General features: G+C 44.2%; 1 protein-coding gene across 1 annotated transcript; it reads left to right on the top strand.

Annotated features, from left to right (window-relative positions):
• The first annotated feature begins 1,169 nt into the window (after positions 1–1,169).
• On the top strand, positions 1,170–14,178 carry stk17al (serine/threonine kinase 17a like). The gene is made up of 7 exons (XM_074656170.1): positions 1,170–1,514; positions 5,111–5,323; positions 10,142–10,286; positions 10,841–10,967; positions 11,056–11,104; positions 11,665–11,844; positions 12,585–14,178. Exons 1-7 carry the CDS (start codon positions 1,402–1,404, stop codon positions 12,874–12,876), a joined length of 1,119 nt encoding a protein of 372 aa, XP_074512271.1. The 5' UTR covers positions 1,170–1,401; the 3' UTR covers positions 12,877–14,178.
• Positions 14,179–14,678: the final 500 nt, after the last annotated feature.

Genomic DNA, 14,678 nt, shown 5'->3' on the forward strand with positions numbered 1-14,678 from the left:
GCCCTCAATACTGGACCAGTTTCAGAAATTGTTGTTAGTCACTTAGACACAAAAACATGGGAAAATAGGGTCCAGGTTGAAAAATACCAAAGTTACCCTTTAATAAAGTGCAGTCAATGTTGAGATGAAGTCACCATTTATTAATTAGACCTATAGCAAACAAACATTTGAACTCTTTGCCAACTTTATTTAGTTAAAGTTTACCTCACACATCCAAAATGATATTGTACATCATAACTATTAGACTGCTGTAAATTATAAGAAGGGGATTTAACTTGCATGTTGAGTATTGCTATACTGCTATTGCTATTTATATGTTGCTTGTAATGTCTGCACTTGTTGTCTTTTCTTGTCTTGTTGTGTGATGTTTATCTTGTGGTGTGTTAAGTGTTACATTAAAGGAGCACAATGGAAATAAGGTGTTTTTTATCCTCAGTGATTTTTCTTTCAAATCTTTTTTATTGTTTTTTTTATAGACCAACAAGCAAAAGTCATCTTAACAAATGTAGAACATAACACATTGTCTTTAACATGAAATAAAAAAAACAGAAAAAGGAACCATCCCTTCCCCCTCCACCCCCCACACACAATTAAATTAAACTAATTAAGAAAAGTAAGTAACTAGAAAACTTGAATTAGAGAAGAGAGAAAAAGTATATGAAATCAGATAATTGACTTAGCAAGAAATAAAAATTAAATAAAAAAATAAAAAATAAATAAATAAAATAAGTACAAAAAAAATGAATAAATAAAATAAAAAATAAATAAAATAAAATGGGGAAATAAAGAGGGTCGTGGGAAAGGTGTAGTGAAGATCCCTCTCTCCTTGCTGATTTGTAACTTATGTAATGACTGCAATACAGTGTTTTTCTAATCATCAAATAAATTCAATGAATCAATCTATCAATGAATCAATCAATCAATCAAGTAGTTTGACTTCCTTTATATTGTTTTTTATGTCATGTTTAATCATTCCCATGATTAAATTAGTCTAAAGTCATCATAAGAGCTAATCAACTGAAACTGATCAAAGTTTATGTTTGTGTACCTGAGATAAGCTCCTGCCTGTCACCTGAACGCACCACAGACCAGCTGCCTTGCGCCTCCTCTGCAGCTCATTCATTGGCTCCCAGTGCGCAGCGTCATCGTAGGAGGAGTTTATTGTCAGGAATGTGTAGTAGCACTCAAACTAATTCACCACACCGACTGTGAGCCACAGGGCATCATAATCCTTCTTGTTTGGGAACGTGCGTCTACTGGATTATTATCTGCCTATCTGTGCTTTGACTCTAGCTGCTCTTGTTATCATGACAGTTTTAACTTGAGACAAAATCATCTTTTTTGTTGTGCTTTTTTTTTGGTGGAAGAAGATTGTTTTTCAAACTCAAGCTTCAAACTTCAATGCCAGGTCCTGCAAAGATGATCAAAAACGGAATGGTGACTAAAATCCACACGAGGATAAGAAGCGACCCTTTAACAGCCAATTACGAGCTGGTGGGCAGAGAGCTGGGCAGGTGAGCTGCTTGTTTGTTGTTTCATTGATGCAAATAATCTAATCCTCGTGTGCTGACTTTTGCTCGTGCACTGCTGGCAGAATGTGCAACAATATCTCGATGAGTTTATGCAAATCTGCTAATCTCATTAAGAGTTGCTCTCCGCACGTGCCAAGCGCGTTAATTGGATGGAAAGACGCACGATGGAGACGCGTAATTGGCACGCGTAATGGTAACGCGTCTTTGTGTGGAAGTTTGTGAAAAGCTTTAGGACTTTTTGATGATTTAGATTAAAAGTAATGAGTTGTGTGAAGCTGCTGGAGCTTATAAAGCACTGTGAGTTGAGGAGGAGATTTAAATTTTAAAGTTTGCACTCACTGTTCTTATAGCCTATATATGTCTGACATCTAAAGGTTGAAAGCATATTTGACTCTGGGATTTGCAAGATCCTGTGTTCCTGTTTCTGTCGATGCTTACTCCTGTGGTCTAGATCCGGTATGTGGTGGTAAACTTCCTTAAATAGAATAGAAAGTTTCTAATAAATACAATAGTTTTGTATTAAATACAACGAGATTCACAGTTGCCACTTCTGGTCAGTGCTTTAAAACTTGACAAGACTAAACGAGGCAGATAAAACATGTAACAGGTAAAACGCACACACAGTTATAAAGCAAATTAAACAGGTAAAGTAGATGTAATAAATAAATATAAACAGAAGTGTTACACTAGAGGTATAAAATATAAAAATAGATGTAATGTAAACAGAGGTAATTGCACTTGTAAAACAGGTAGGGTAGATGTACTAAATAAATAAATGTAAACAAAGGTAGTTGCACTTGAGGTGTATATTGCATCAACGATATTGCACTGACAAATGTATTTACAGGTAGTGTATTAATATTGCACAGATTTATTGTTTGTTTATTTGTCCGTTAAATGCCATGAGCAGCATTAGTTTGGAGTCATAATGTGTCACAGTAGAGATCACAGAGGTAAAGTGACAAGACATATACCAAGGAACAGTGTATGAAAACACAAAGTGACCCCTTTGAGACATTTCTATTTATTTTTAATGTATATCAGAACTGCTCTCAGACCTGTTTCCCCAGCATGCCATCTACCATCAGCCACTTTCTGTCTTTCTTCAGCCCAAATACATGTTGTGTCACTCTCACTGATGTGTGGATCAGTGCACATTCCTGCCATATGTATGCGGGGATTCCCCAGTGTGCCAGACAATAAGGACTTTAAAAAAGCATTTTGAATTCTTGGGTTGCAGCTAACTCGACAGCTGTTTGATTGCCGTTTGTGCCAATTCTACATCTGTCTCTATAGCTCCAGTTTTCACTCTTTAAGTTTGCTTGTGGGACCGGCTTAATAAAGAGTCAGTTGGTAGCAGCCAGTTTTCCTTGTCAGACACCCTGGGACATCCTGGGACAGCAGCCAGGACCCCCCTCTCCCTCCTCTCACCCTCATACCTCAACCCTTCCTCCTCTTCCCACGAGTCCGACCCAACAACATCCTGAGATCAGGCCTCATAATCGCATTAAGTGCAGGAATGTATGCCAGCAGATCAGTCCGTACATTAGGAGGGTTGAGTTGAATTCTTTTAGGGAGATTTTCAAAACCTTTTCATCATCAAGCTTTGCATCATGACTTTGTGGTCCCCTGCAGAACTGTGCACAACATATGTTGTGGCCAACTCGGAAAGCAGAAAGAGGAACTCACGTTGTGTGTCAGTCTGTCTGCGGAGCAGTCAAATGAGAGCTGTGAGGGCTGTCATTTCTCAACGCGCTTCAGACATGAGTCAGTGCGCCACACTGAGGGAGACAAAACGCAGACTCCACAGGAAACCAACTTCTCTATCAAATTATCACCATCTCCAGCGCTGGAGAGGAGTTAGTGTTATGTGTCACAGACTGATGACAGACGGGTTTCAGAGGATAACCCTGCAAAAATGAGCTGTTTGATCTGCTGTGGATCCAGACGGGATGTTTTGAGAAAGAAGTACTCAGAATTGATCTACTGTAACACAGCTGGCAGTGTGTTTTAATGCAAAAAAAGGAACTTAATATGTAGAATATTACATTAAAGCCCAGGAGATCCGGTGCATCTGCCTAGTGACACGGCAGAGTGTGAACGTAGCCGGCTGGAAGATGGCCGCGTTAAGTAACCTTTGACCTGTTGTCAGCCTTTTGTAAAGGCCTCCTGTTGCTCCTTTCCATGGCCGGCGATCATTCCCTTTCACTCCATATGTAGTTCCCAGCCCACAGCGAGCCGCTCTGAACTTGGCTAATTAAGGATGAAAAGGCTCTGACGAGTTTTGCCTTTTCACTCTGAACAATGAGTCGTCACCATTCTGCGAGACTAAAGGGGGGGGGGGGGGGGGGAGAAGAAGAGAAGTAGCAGGCCTCAGAGCAGCCGGGGCGGTAGCCAAAACAGAACCAGAACAGTTGCTGTTTTTGGTCCGCGGCGGAGGCACAGTGGGCTCGGAGTAACGCTGTGTGGGAAAATGACTGGCACCATGCTGACCCGGCCGCTTCATTTAGATTCTGCCCAGTTCGCAGTCATCTTTTCCTCTTTTCCCGAAAGCATCTGTATTGTGTGGCTCATTAAAACACTGAGATGTTAGTTAGAGGTTACATCGTCCATTTTGGCGTGCTGCTTAGGCTCCAACCGGACTGTAACAGCAGTGACCCCCTGCCTGGCCTACCCAGTCTGGTGGGTGGTCCGGGTCTCGGGGCTGCCGTATCAGCCGACTGGTCATCTTTTGTAGGATTGTCAAAAGGAGAGGCAGGCTCTGGCCGAGGGTCTGGGCGGAGGTGTCAACACAATCCCATTTGTCCCCGCTGCTGTCAGCTGTGAAGAAAGGGAAGTGGACAAGGCCTCATTATCAGCCTGGGAGGGACGGCTGGCGATTGTGGTCGGCTTGACACAGAGAGGCAATTCTGCACATATCGGACATCCTGCCTCCACACCCACGGCTGACCCTTAACGCCTCCTTTGAATCCATCATCATGTATATGCAGCAAAATGTGATGAGGTTGTAAAAGTGGACTTTTATTTCATCTCATGTTCTACCAGTGACAACAACCAAGCTGTTGCGTCTCTTTGCTTGACCTTAGCCTTAATATGTCCCTGCCCACTATTCAGCAGCTCTTGCCAAAACTGTCAGCCTTATCTGCCTCCTGTCAGACCCTCCCGAAGGCTGGAGGAAGAGGAGAACGGGGGGGACTAATGGCGCCTCTTCAGCCGAGCATATCAGTGCTCAATAGAAACGGCTGTATTTTCAAATGATGCCACTTCACCTTCTTATCTCCGGACTTTAGCCTCGCCTACAGTGTTGCACTCGTGGCCGGTTGGCGGGCCGCAAGCTTCGCACTGTAATCTAGGTTTCACCTCATAGCAGTTTAACTGTCATGAGTTTGTCCAGTAATTTTAGCCCTTCACTCGCTGCAGTTTCACTGACCTAAATTTAATCCAGTGGTCCCGTTGGCTACTTGGATACAGAGCAGAATCTCCTAAACCAAATATATTTGAAAAGCCAGTAATGTGGTTGTGATTATTCACTCTCTCTCTCTCTCTCTCTCTCTCTCTCCCCTCTTTTTGTTTCCCAGGGGAAAGTTTGCGGTGGTGAAGAAGTGCATCGAGAAGGCAACGGGGAAGCAGTGCGCTGCCAAGTTCCTGCGAAAGCGACGGAAGGGCGAGGACTGCCGCATGGACATCTTAAACGAGATCGCCGTGCTGGAGTCCGCCAAGGCCAACCCCTATGTGGTGGCGCTGCATGAGGTCTACGAAACCAACTCCGAAATCATCCTCGTTCTGGAGTGGTAAGACAATATTTACAGAAACAACACATCACATTTGAGCAGCCTCGTCTGTCACTCCAGAGTTTGTTCAAACTGCACACACACCCTTACACCGCCACCGACCTGAGAGGAAAGTGATGGCGGTAATCTAAAAGGCCTTTTAAACTTTCCTCACTTGGTCGGTGTTTGAGCCACGCCAGGAAAACTGGGGATGAAATGATTAGGCCCTCAATCATTAGGGAGATGAAAATCCTTTAGTCATCACTCACTAAAAACTTTCCATGAGTTTTTATCATGCAGTGTGTCTGAGGGATTTGAGAACGCCAAACTGGCTAACTACCTAACATATTATTTATTTCTACTAGGGATGTCAACGTACCTTAAAGGGAGATTTGTCAAGTATTTAATAGTCTTATCAACATGGGAGTGGGCAAATATGCTGCATATAATATAACGCACTATTATTGCGTTAACTTTGACAGCCCTAATTTCTACTTATTAAGCAACAATCTTTCAATTGAGAAAACCTTGCATCAAATCTTACATATGCCATGCAACATCCTGTATGGTGCTTAACGAGAATTGTCAATGCGTTGGTGTTTCATGTGAATTGAGAGCTCTTATCTATCTGTCTCATCTGTGAAAACACTCTTCCTGGCTTCGCGTGACGTGCTGGTTGCTGAGGGTACAGCTGCAAGTCTGTCTCACCTAAAAAAGAAACCCACATACGTGTGAAATGCATAGCCCTTGCACTATTGTGACATGAACGAAGCCTTAAATGGAAATTCTCTCTCTCTCTCTGTCTCTCTCTCTCTCTCTCTCTCTCTCTCTCTGTCTGTCTCTCTCTCTCTCTCTCTCTGTGGTTAGCTGCTCGTCTCGTCGTAGCCTCGACACCTCGGTTTCTTGTTATGAGAAGAGCTGGCTGTCACTTTAAATACAAACGTGGCAGAACTCCACTGTGTGAAAATAAAGATATAGAGCTACAAATGAGTCGGTTACGCTCCACCGTGAGAACGTATCGCTCAGTAGACTCAACACGCAGGTGAAGCGGCCGACAGCTGAGACGAGCTGCTCCTTCAGTGACCCAGTAAGGTCAGCCCGGCTGTCTGGCTCTGCTCTGTTGTGGTTGGGTGTTAAATGACACGATGCATATCCAACATCTGACCGCTCTAATGACGGCCTCTAATTAGGATTTTGGAAAGGACACTTAGCATCTTAATTACCTCGCTCGCCTCATTACAGGGAGATAACACGGGGCAATTAACGCTTGAACCACACGTCCCCCTGACCCTGCTCGCTGCTCAGGCAGGAAGCCCTCCCCTCCCGGCTCTTCAGCAGTCATCCTCATCTCAGACGTGGAATGCCTCCTCAGAACAAAGGTCTCTCTGTAGGGGGGGGGGGGCTGTGTTTGACCTCTGACTGAAGTGTGAAAGGGGAAGTAGCACCACAGTTCACCCCTGCATGCCTGCAGAGAAAACATAGCAGGAGGTCAGTCGGCACTGCTCCGCAGTTCCTCTTCGGCTCCCAAATGGAGCTGAGGCTACATCCACACTAAAGCTGGGGACACAGCAACCCGACATCGGAGAACTAGCGGCGATGAAGGCCGACTCTCGCGTCACCTAACGTCGCCTTTGTTTTGGCCGACAAGTTGCACTCGAACACACCGCAAAGACGACAGCCGACGACCAGTTAGAGCGTACGTTCTGCACCTGCGTGAGAGGAAATATCTCTCCAGACCAGCAGGCGGCGGTAGTCTGTATTCGTCAGCTTGGTGTGACACATTTTTGTTTTAAAACACATAACTTTTGCTACATTTATGCCCAGCGTCCACACTACTCCAAAGTTTTTGAGTCCCTAAAACGGAGACGTTTGAAAACGCTACTGACCCCGTTTTAGTTTTAAAACTCTGTGGTTGCGTTTTAGTCCGGACGGACAGAAACGGAGACCTTTTTGAAAACGATGACACAGACACCCACGTTCACTTCTTGATTGGGTCTTATCAGTCATGACGTGTCCTTCACTGATTCTTCATGTCCCATCACATGAACCTTTTCCGAAAGAAATCAAACATCAGCCTCCACCAACGGGGGAGTTAATTTCAACATGGATAAGGAGCTAGAAGCGTTGCTGATCTCGTTGTCTATACTAGCAGCTGTTGTGCAGTTAAATTCTGCATTTTACTTGCATGCCTACATGCGCAGGAGGAAAGCTATTATTCAAGCATTTTGCATCAATTCCCGTGTCCAGCTGCTTCCTGTTTACACCGGCACGCGCATGCCCAGTGTACGTGAATGGTCATGGTCCTGTAGATGTAGCTCATTTTAGCACTTTAAGAGCTCAGTGTTTTAAATGTCAGCTTTCTTCAGTTATTATGTATCTCAGCGAGACCCCTGGCCACCAAAAAGCTGCGTCTTCTTCAAAACCGTCTGACCTCAGCAATGAGTTTCAAGAATTGCAAACTATTTTCCATTTCCTGTGGCTTTAAATGTAAGCAGCAAGCAGGGCTTTACCAAAAGTAGCACACACCACCACGCTGGTGTTGTCGAGCACACGCGCACCGCACACACTCTTCTCGTAGCCACAACCACATCCTTGGTAATGTCAGAGAAATGGCAGCGAGAAGTTGAATTCTAATCATCTTCGAGAGCTCCAGGCGGCGTGCGTCAGAAACCTAGTGTAATGACTAGTTGGAGAGATGGGCCACTTTGATGAAAAATGAAGGTGCATCACTTTCTGTGCACAGTAGCTTCCTGGAGAACTCATCACTGTGACCGTGATCCAGGAAGCAGAGTCTTTCATTTCCTGCTTTTCTGCACCTACGAAAGTGTTAGAAACCCATATGTGCCTACGCTAACGTATAACAACTCTAGGAAATAGAGCCAAACCACTACAGCCCTTTAAATGTCAGATGTTCTGTTAAAAGGCTTCACGTTCAGAAGTGTATTTAAAATCCATGTTGAGTTTTCATTGCACAGTTGAGGTAGATATTTAATTTTCAGCATCAAGTCATCTCATTCATGCTTGAGGAAAGTGGTTGACCGGGTTATGTGAAGGTGACGTCGATGAGCACCCAGCTTGATGGTCCGCCAAGAAGGGCTTGGACCAAATAGCCTCTCCTTGAGAACTAAAAAGACGTGGACTTGGTTTATCGCTTTAGAATAGAGAACATGTTCTCAGCTGGTGTCTTGAGATGGTTGTCTAGCTCCTCCGTGCCCTCACTCGTGTTGGCTGCAGTGTTTTTTTTTTCTTGCGGCTCGGTGCAGGGGAGGATGTCTCCTCCACACTGAAGCAGTGTGTACATTAACTCTCCTGGAAGGAGGGAGAGCACTGGAGACAATATTTAGACTTCAGGGGAAGTATCAGATCCTTCCTAAGTGCTTGGCCAGAATGTGTGCAGTCTGTTGAATTTAAACAAGATGGTCTTTATCAAGATTTGAAATCCTCTCCGGCGCTCCGCTGACAGCTTAATGAAGCCACCGAAACACTTTGTCATGTCAAGCATTTAATTGTTCAGACAGGTACGGTAATGGTTCAACGTCCATGTTAAGCTGACGGATTCACGTTCATTCACACCGAGAGGCACGAGGTTTTAAAATCAAAAGCGTCCGTCAAACGGCCCTCACACGTCTTTCATTTCCTCTCCCAAATGAAAACACTACCAGGCTTGCTTGCTTCTAATATACACGTGCAGATCAACGTAAACAGATTGGAGTGCGGTTTCATTGTCTGTCTCCACTGCTCTCGTGTTTGCAACAAGCGGGGTAGGTGGCGGGTCAAGTATTCGGTGCTGGGAGCGATGACGGATATCCTCAAAATCCCCCAAAAACACGGGTGCTATTTTCACAGCTGAGGATAGTAGAGAGTGCAGGGTTAGGAAGCTAACGGGGGGATTTGGGCGGTGCTGGTTATGTAACCGTCGTGCCCAGGGCCTGGTGGTCACAAAGTTTTCCTCTGAAGATGAAAAGCATGTGTGCCATCTAAATCCCCCGCACATGGTTCTAGTTTTTTTGGGGTGAACTGTCGGCTTCAGGCATTGATCTGACTGATGGAGCGTCCAACGTAAATCCACCATGTCTCCACTTTACTTAACGTTGTTGCACAACTTAAGCGCAGCAAGACCAGGCAGGAGTCTGACTCCACAAAAAAATGTGAGAAGTCACCGTTGAGTTGTCTAATTACTAAATTCCAAAAAGGGCTAATCCCTTACACGAAAGTTGTTTTGAACAAACGATGGAAAAGCTATGCAGGCGGTGGCTCAGACGGTATCTTGTTACCAACTTCACACAACTCTCTGACGTCTCCTGTAGCTTAACAATTCCTTTCTACTTGAAGAAAATGATTAGTTTGCAAGTGTTTGCTTCTGTTTGGATTCAGCAAGTTAACCTGCAGTGTATCAGGCTGTATAAGGCCTTATCTGAACCTGCTGTAAGCTGATATGACCGTTCTTATCTCCAGTTATATTCCTGAGAACGGGACAGTACATGCACAGGCAGGCCACCTAAAAATGATATTGCTTCATGCGATGTGTGCATGTGGATGGACTTTGTTCCTCCAAGCCAAAGTACACTAACAAGCTGGGAGACAGGGTGTTGCGTAATTTTAAAGAAATTGGAAATTACTTTTTTTACTAAAACTGAACTAAATGGGAAGAATTTGTGAACATTTGTTTTGATTCAAACTGAGAGGAAGGGTGTATTTGTACAGTTTAAGGCGCACTTTATTATGACAAGTGAAGAATCAAAAGTAAGCCAAGCTAAACTCCACCGGGTGGCTGCACAGCTCTTTTCTTTTCATTTTGATTTTGTTTTCTCAGTTTTCCTTCTTGTGCTTTCCTTCCAGCGCCGCCGGTGGTGAAATCTTCAATCAGTGTGTCGCCGATAACGACGATGCCTTCACGGAGAGAGACGTGATCCGGCTGGCCAAGCAGATCCTGAACGGAGTGGCCTTCCTGCATCGGAACAACGTGGTGCACCTGGATCTGAAAGTGAGTGAGCTGAAAGATTATATATGGCAATATGGGACAGTGTATTCCCTGGAGTGGCGGGCTGAGGGAGATATGATTTCTGTTATGCAACTCGTTCAGTGTGTCACGACCCCGTTCCCACGAGGAATCAGTCGGCGAAGGAGCCTGACTGAGCTATCGTGTTTTCTTTAATAGCCCCTGAGGTAATAAGGTCGTCATTGAGGTTTTCGTTCTACATCGCGTCTCGCAAATTAACCAAGTATCTGGTTTCTCATTACACAACTCCTTTAAAAGTGAATAAGCAGTCTGACCCAGAATAGAGCACAGCCGTACGCACACAAACCACGGCGCCATGCCAGTGGTTGGATATCCTACATGTTTACATGTTTTCGGTCTCATCTGATTGGCTTAGAGGATGATCAGCTAGACTGACGAACCAGACCCCAAATCCTCTTGGAACCGGTTACCTCATCTGCCATATAATTAATGACCTCAGAAGTCAGAGCTCAGGTTTCTTGAGTAACCATTATGTAACACAGCTCCTATCTAATCTGTGTGTGCGTCTTCCTCTCCAGCCCCAGAACATCTTGCTGACCTGCGCCCAACCTCTGGGGGACATTCGCATCGTGGACTTTGGCTTGTCCAGACGCATGGACAAAATCACAGAAGTCAGGGAGATCCTGGGCACCCCGGAGTATGTTGGTGAGTCCTGCTTTCAGTCCCAGAATCACCTGCGTCTTTTCAACGTCAGTACCTTGACTAATTGTGGGGCCGTGTGTTTCTGTTGCAGCACCAGAGATCCTGAACTATGAACCCATTAGCACGGCGACAGACATGTGGTGAGTGTGCTACTGGAGTTAATGTGACCATTTCCTTTAGTCTGTTTTACTTCTGAGAATAATAAGACATCATAGAGTGACATCACCTCCCTAATGTGCACTAGACAAGTCTAGACCTTTGACCACAAGATCATCTTCATAGTTGCCGTTAATAAATGACTAACCGCAGCACAGTGGAAGAAATCTGCAGTACTCACTAGTACGCAGGACCGGCACTTCTACATTTTACTCCTTGGCGTACCGCAACTTTTTCTTGCGTACCTGCAGGTTCTCTGTGAGATTCATAACGGCGCATCGCCAGCATATTTGCACAAGTATAATAATAATAGCAATAAAAAAGCTGGTTATGACTGACACAGTATAACATGCTTAAAGAAATAATGAATAAATAGGAATAAGTCACAAGAGACTGCCGATACCGGTCGATACACGCGCCAACATGTGAATAAGAGAGTACTGGCTCTTATTTGTTTCCACTTCAAGCACTGATCTCAAAACAGATTCTTTAACTATCAAAGATGCCTCCTAACCTCCGTCCCTTTCTCCTCCCTCTCTGCCAGGAGTATCGGGGTCCTGATCTACGTCATGCTGACGGGCGAGTCTCCCTTCCTGGGTGACGAGAAGCAGGAGACGTTCCTCAACATCTCCCAAGTCAACGTCGACTACTCGCAGGACACGTTCGAGGGGATCTCCCCCCCGGCTGTCGACTTCATCAAGTCCTTGCTGGTTAAAAACCCCAGGTGAGACAATTTACCGTAAAGATGAAGATATGATCTGATTAAAAGTAAAGTTTCCATCAGCATCACTTTGAGCTGATTTACGCACCGAGGATGTGAGTCAGCTTGACACCAGCACGGAACTACATCCGTCTAAATGAGTGTATGTGGTAACATGATTTGCGTCACTTAGGCGAGAAGTCATTTCCTTTTTTTGCAAACTGTGGTGTAAATTAAAAAAAGAAGAGACTTTTTAGGTCATTATCTTTGTGTTTTGACATTTCACCAAACAGTGACGCATCACCTTTATGTGGCACGAAAGGATAGTTAAACTAAGGTGAATTTCAAGGGAAGCTATGTACCCATATTTCTGATGAATTTAATTCAGATTGAGAGCTCTAACACTGAGCCCGCACTTTGTCACCGCAACTTGTTGATGAAAAGTAGCAGCAGCCTCTGTCTCCCATCCAGAGCCATAATCTCCAGTCAGTATCGTTCAATTGCAGTGGATTACTGGTAGCGCTGGAAAGAGTGGAAAGATTCCTCAGCGTTTGAGTAATCGACGGGAGATGGAGGGGAAAAAATCTTGAGAGCAAAAAGTGCTTTTCTTTGTGGTTTTCTAAACCAAATGTTGAAAAAGGAATATGGTCGACGTCGGCGAGAGGATAGATTGAGTGAATCGAAAGATCCAGGCAATCCGTCGGTTATGTAAACTCTTCGGGAATTTCCACTCATCCGCAGTGTTATTGTGTTTGTGTGTACAGGAAGAGAGCCACGGCAGAAGAATGCCTGAACCACCCCTGGCTGAACTCGCTCCCTCATCCCAACTCCCACCCGCACCTCCACGCCATGACAGCCTCCTCGTTGGACGACCCGGAGACGAGCCAGTCGGAGTCGGAGCCCGAGAGCCCGGCGCCCTCCCCCGACCTGGACTTGATCGAGGCGTACCTCGTGTGCCCGGGGAAGGCTGGGCTGAAGGCGGGCCGCGACGCCTTCTCCTTCAGCGAGCCGCCGTTTCCCACGCGTCCTGAGATAAAGCAGGAGCTGATCTGCTGAGCGACGTTTCGCAGGTGGAGAGAGAGAAGACTGAACGCTGAGAGCCAGTGAGCCTGCAGCTTCTCGGTCTTGACGTGACTCAGGGCCGCGCTATATGGATGCTGTATGCCTGGCTGCTTCTACTGCTGTGATGTCTGTGAGCAGGGCTGTGTGTAGTTTGATACCTCTGCATGTGTGTGAATAATGACACACTTCTCCGTGCTGATTTATGATTGTACGGAAGGAATGTGAGCCGAAGATGCAGGAGAAAGGATTTTTTCCGTCGCAGGACTGCACCGCTGCCTTTTAAAAGTGACGGGGCTCAGCTTAACACTGTTGCTAGTTCACCCCTGCACGCACACTGGTTTCTCTTTTTACCCAATTAGCCTTTTGAACTGGGTTTCAGAGACGAGGCAGCCTTGGGGAAATGACTTCACTCACTGCGTGCTCTCATCAAGACACGTTATGCTTCAGCTGACCCTTCTGTGTTGAAGGGTTTTGACAGATGGTTGTGCTTAACGAAACAAACTGTTTTATACGATTTATTTATGTTTGTTATACCACTTCACGCCCTTAAATACACAAAACCACATCAATGTTTGGAAATGGTAGCATTCTTTTCTTTTTTAAGGACAATCTTAAGCACTTTTTTATTTAGTTATTGGACTTCCATGTTCTAGTAAGAAACCAAAGGCGATTCAAGCGCAGTCGAGCTGTCACACAATGTACTGTACATATTAACCATTCTCCCGCCACTCACTGTTTTTGTCACATTGCCTTTATTCACAAAGTGCCACCTTTTTCAACCTCACTTGTGTGTTTTGTTTTGTTGGCTATTGCACAAGTTGCACAAGTTTATTTTTTTTTAACTGCGAGGTTGCCGCTAGATTTCAGGCTCTTCAAATATTCTGAAAACATCAGTCTTGGAAGGAGGGAACGGCAGGGGTCTGAAAGCAACGCATCCGTTTTGTTGTGAGAATTGTAATTGATGAACACGGTCAACTGAAGATTTGTATAAATATGTGATGTTTGCCTTCAAATGCAGAGAAATTGGAAAGAATTTCTCTAACAAGTACTGAAATGTATATTGTGATAGTATTAAGATTAATCTGTAAAATATTTGATGATTTTTTTTTTTTACGAGTGTATGAATGTTAACATCATTATATCATGTCTTATTTTATACTTAAACTTTTACTTATTCCTGTTGTTTTCTGACAGGTTTGCACTTGTCCTTGTGGACGTTATGTCAAAATGAATAAATGTTGATGGCATGCATTGCAAAATGTAACAAAGAAAAATACAGGTGCATTTTGTATCAAACTCTCCTGCTTGTGTGTGTGTGATTGTTTTTTTTTGAAGTGGCAATTGCATTTAACATTTGGCAGCATTACTTTATTTTCCAAGCAGTTAACTTAGCTTATTACTTTCTAATTTAATTTAAAGGTTCAGTTACATCCAAACTACAACAGTGAAAGAATTGTGGATAATTCCCTCAGGCAATTATTGGAGTGGACCTCTGATGGCGTACAGTATATGTACTTTAATTATACTCACTGGCATTTAACAATGTAAACAAGACAGAGTATCCTGTAGGATAGTGGTTCACAACTATATTGACCTTTTCCAGAAACCCCAGGTTGCATATGTCCCATCACTGGCGAGTAATTTAACCAAAGATCAGTATTTCCTGCTCCGATTGTTTTACTTGAATCATTTTTAAAATAACTAATTATAACTAACTAATAATAAAATAATCATTTAATGGTCCAAAATGATTTTGCATAGTTTTAAGTCAAAGGTGTAGGCCTAATGATTCTTAA

The sequence above is a fragment of the Sebastes fasciatus genome, chromosome 13 (assembly GCF_043250625.1).
Source record: "Sebastes fasciatus isolate fSebFas1 chromosome 13, fSebFas1.pri, whole genome shotgun sequence".
NCBI lineage: Eukaryota > Metazoa > Chordata > Actinopteri > Perciformes > Sebastidae > Sebastes > Sebastes fasciatus.

Excerpts from the sequence above, each read along its gene's own strand:
- stk17al (XM_074656170.1), top strand. The coding sequence starts at position 1,402 with ATGCCAGGTCCTGCAAAGATGATCAAAAACGGAATGGTGACTAAAATC. Across the intron at positions 10,968-11,055 it reads GGGCACCCCGGAGTATGTTG|CACCAGAGATCCTGAACTAT; the intron begins GTGAGTCCTGCT and ends TTTCTGTTGCAG. Across the intron at positions 11,845-12,584 it reads TTGCTGGTTAAAAACCCCAG|GAAGAGAGCCACGGCAGAAG; the intron begins GTGAGACAATTT and ends TTGTGTGTACAG.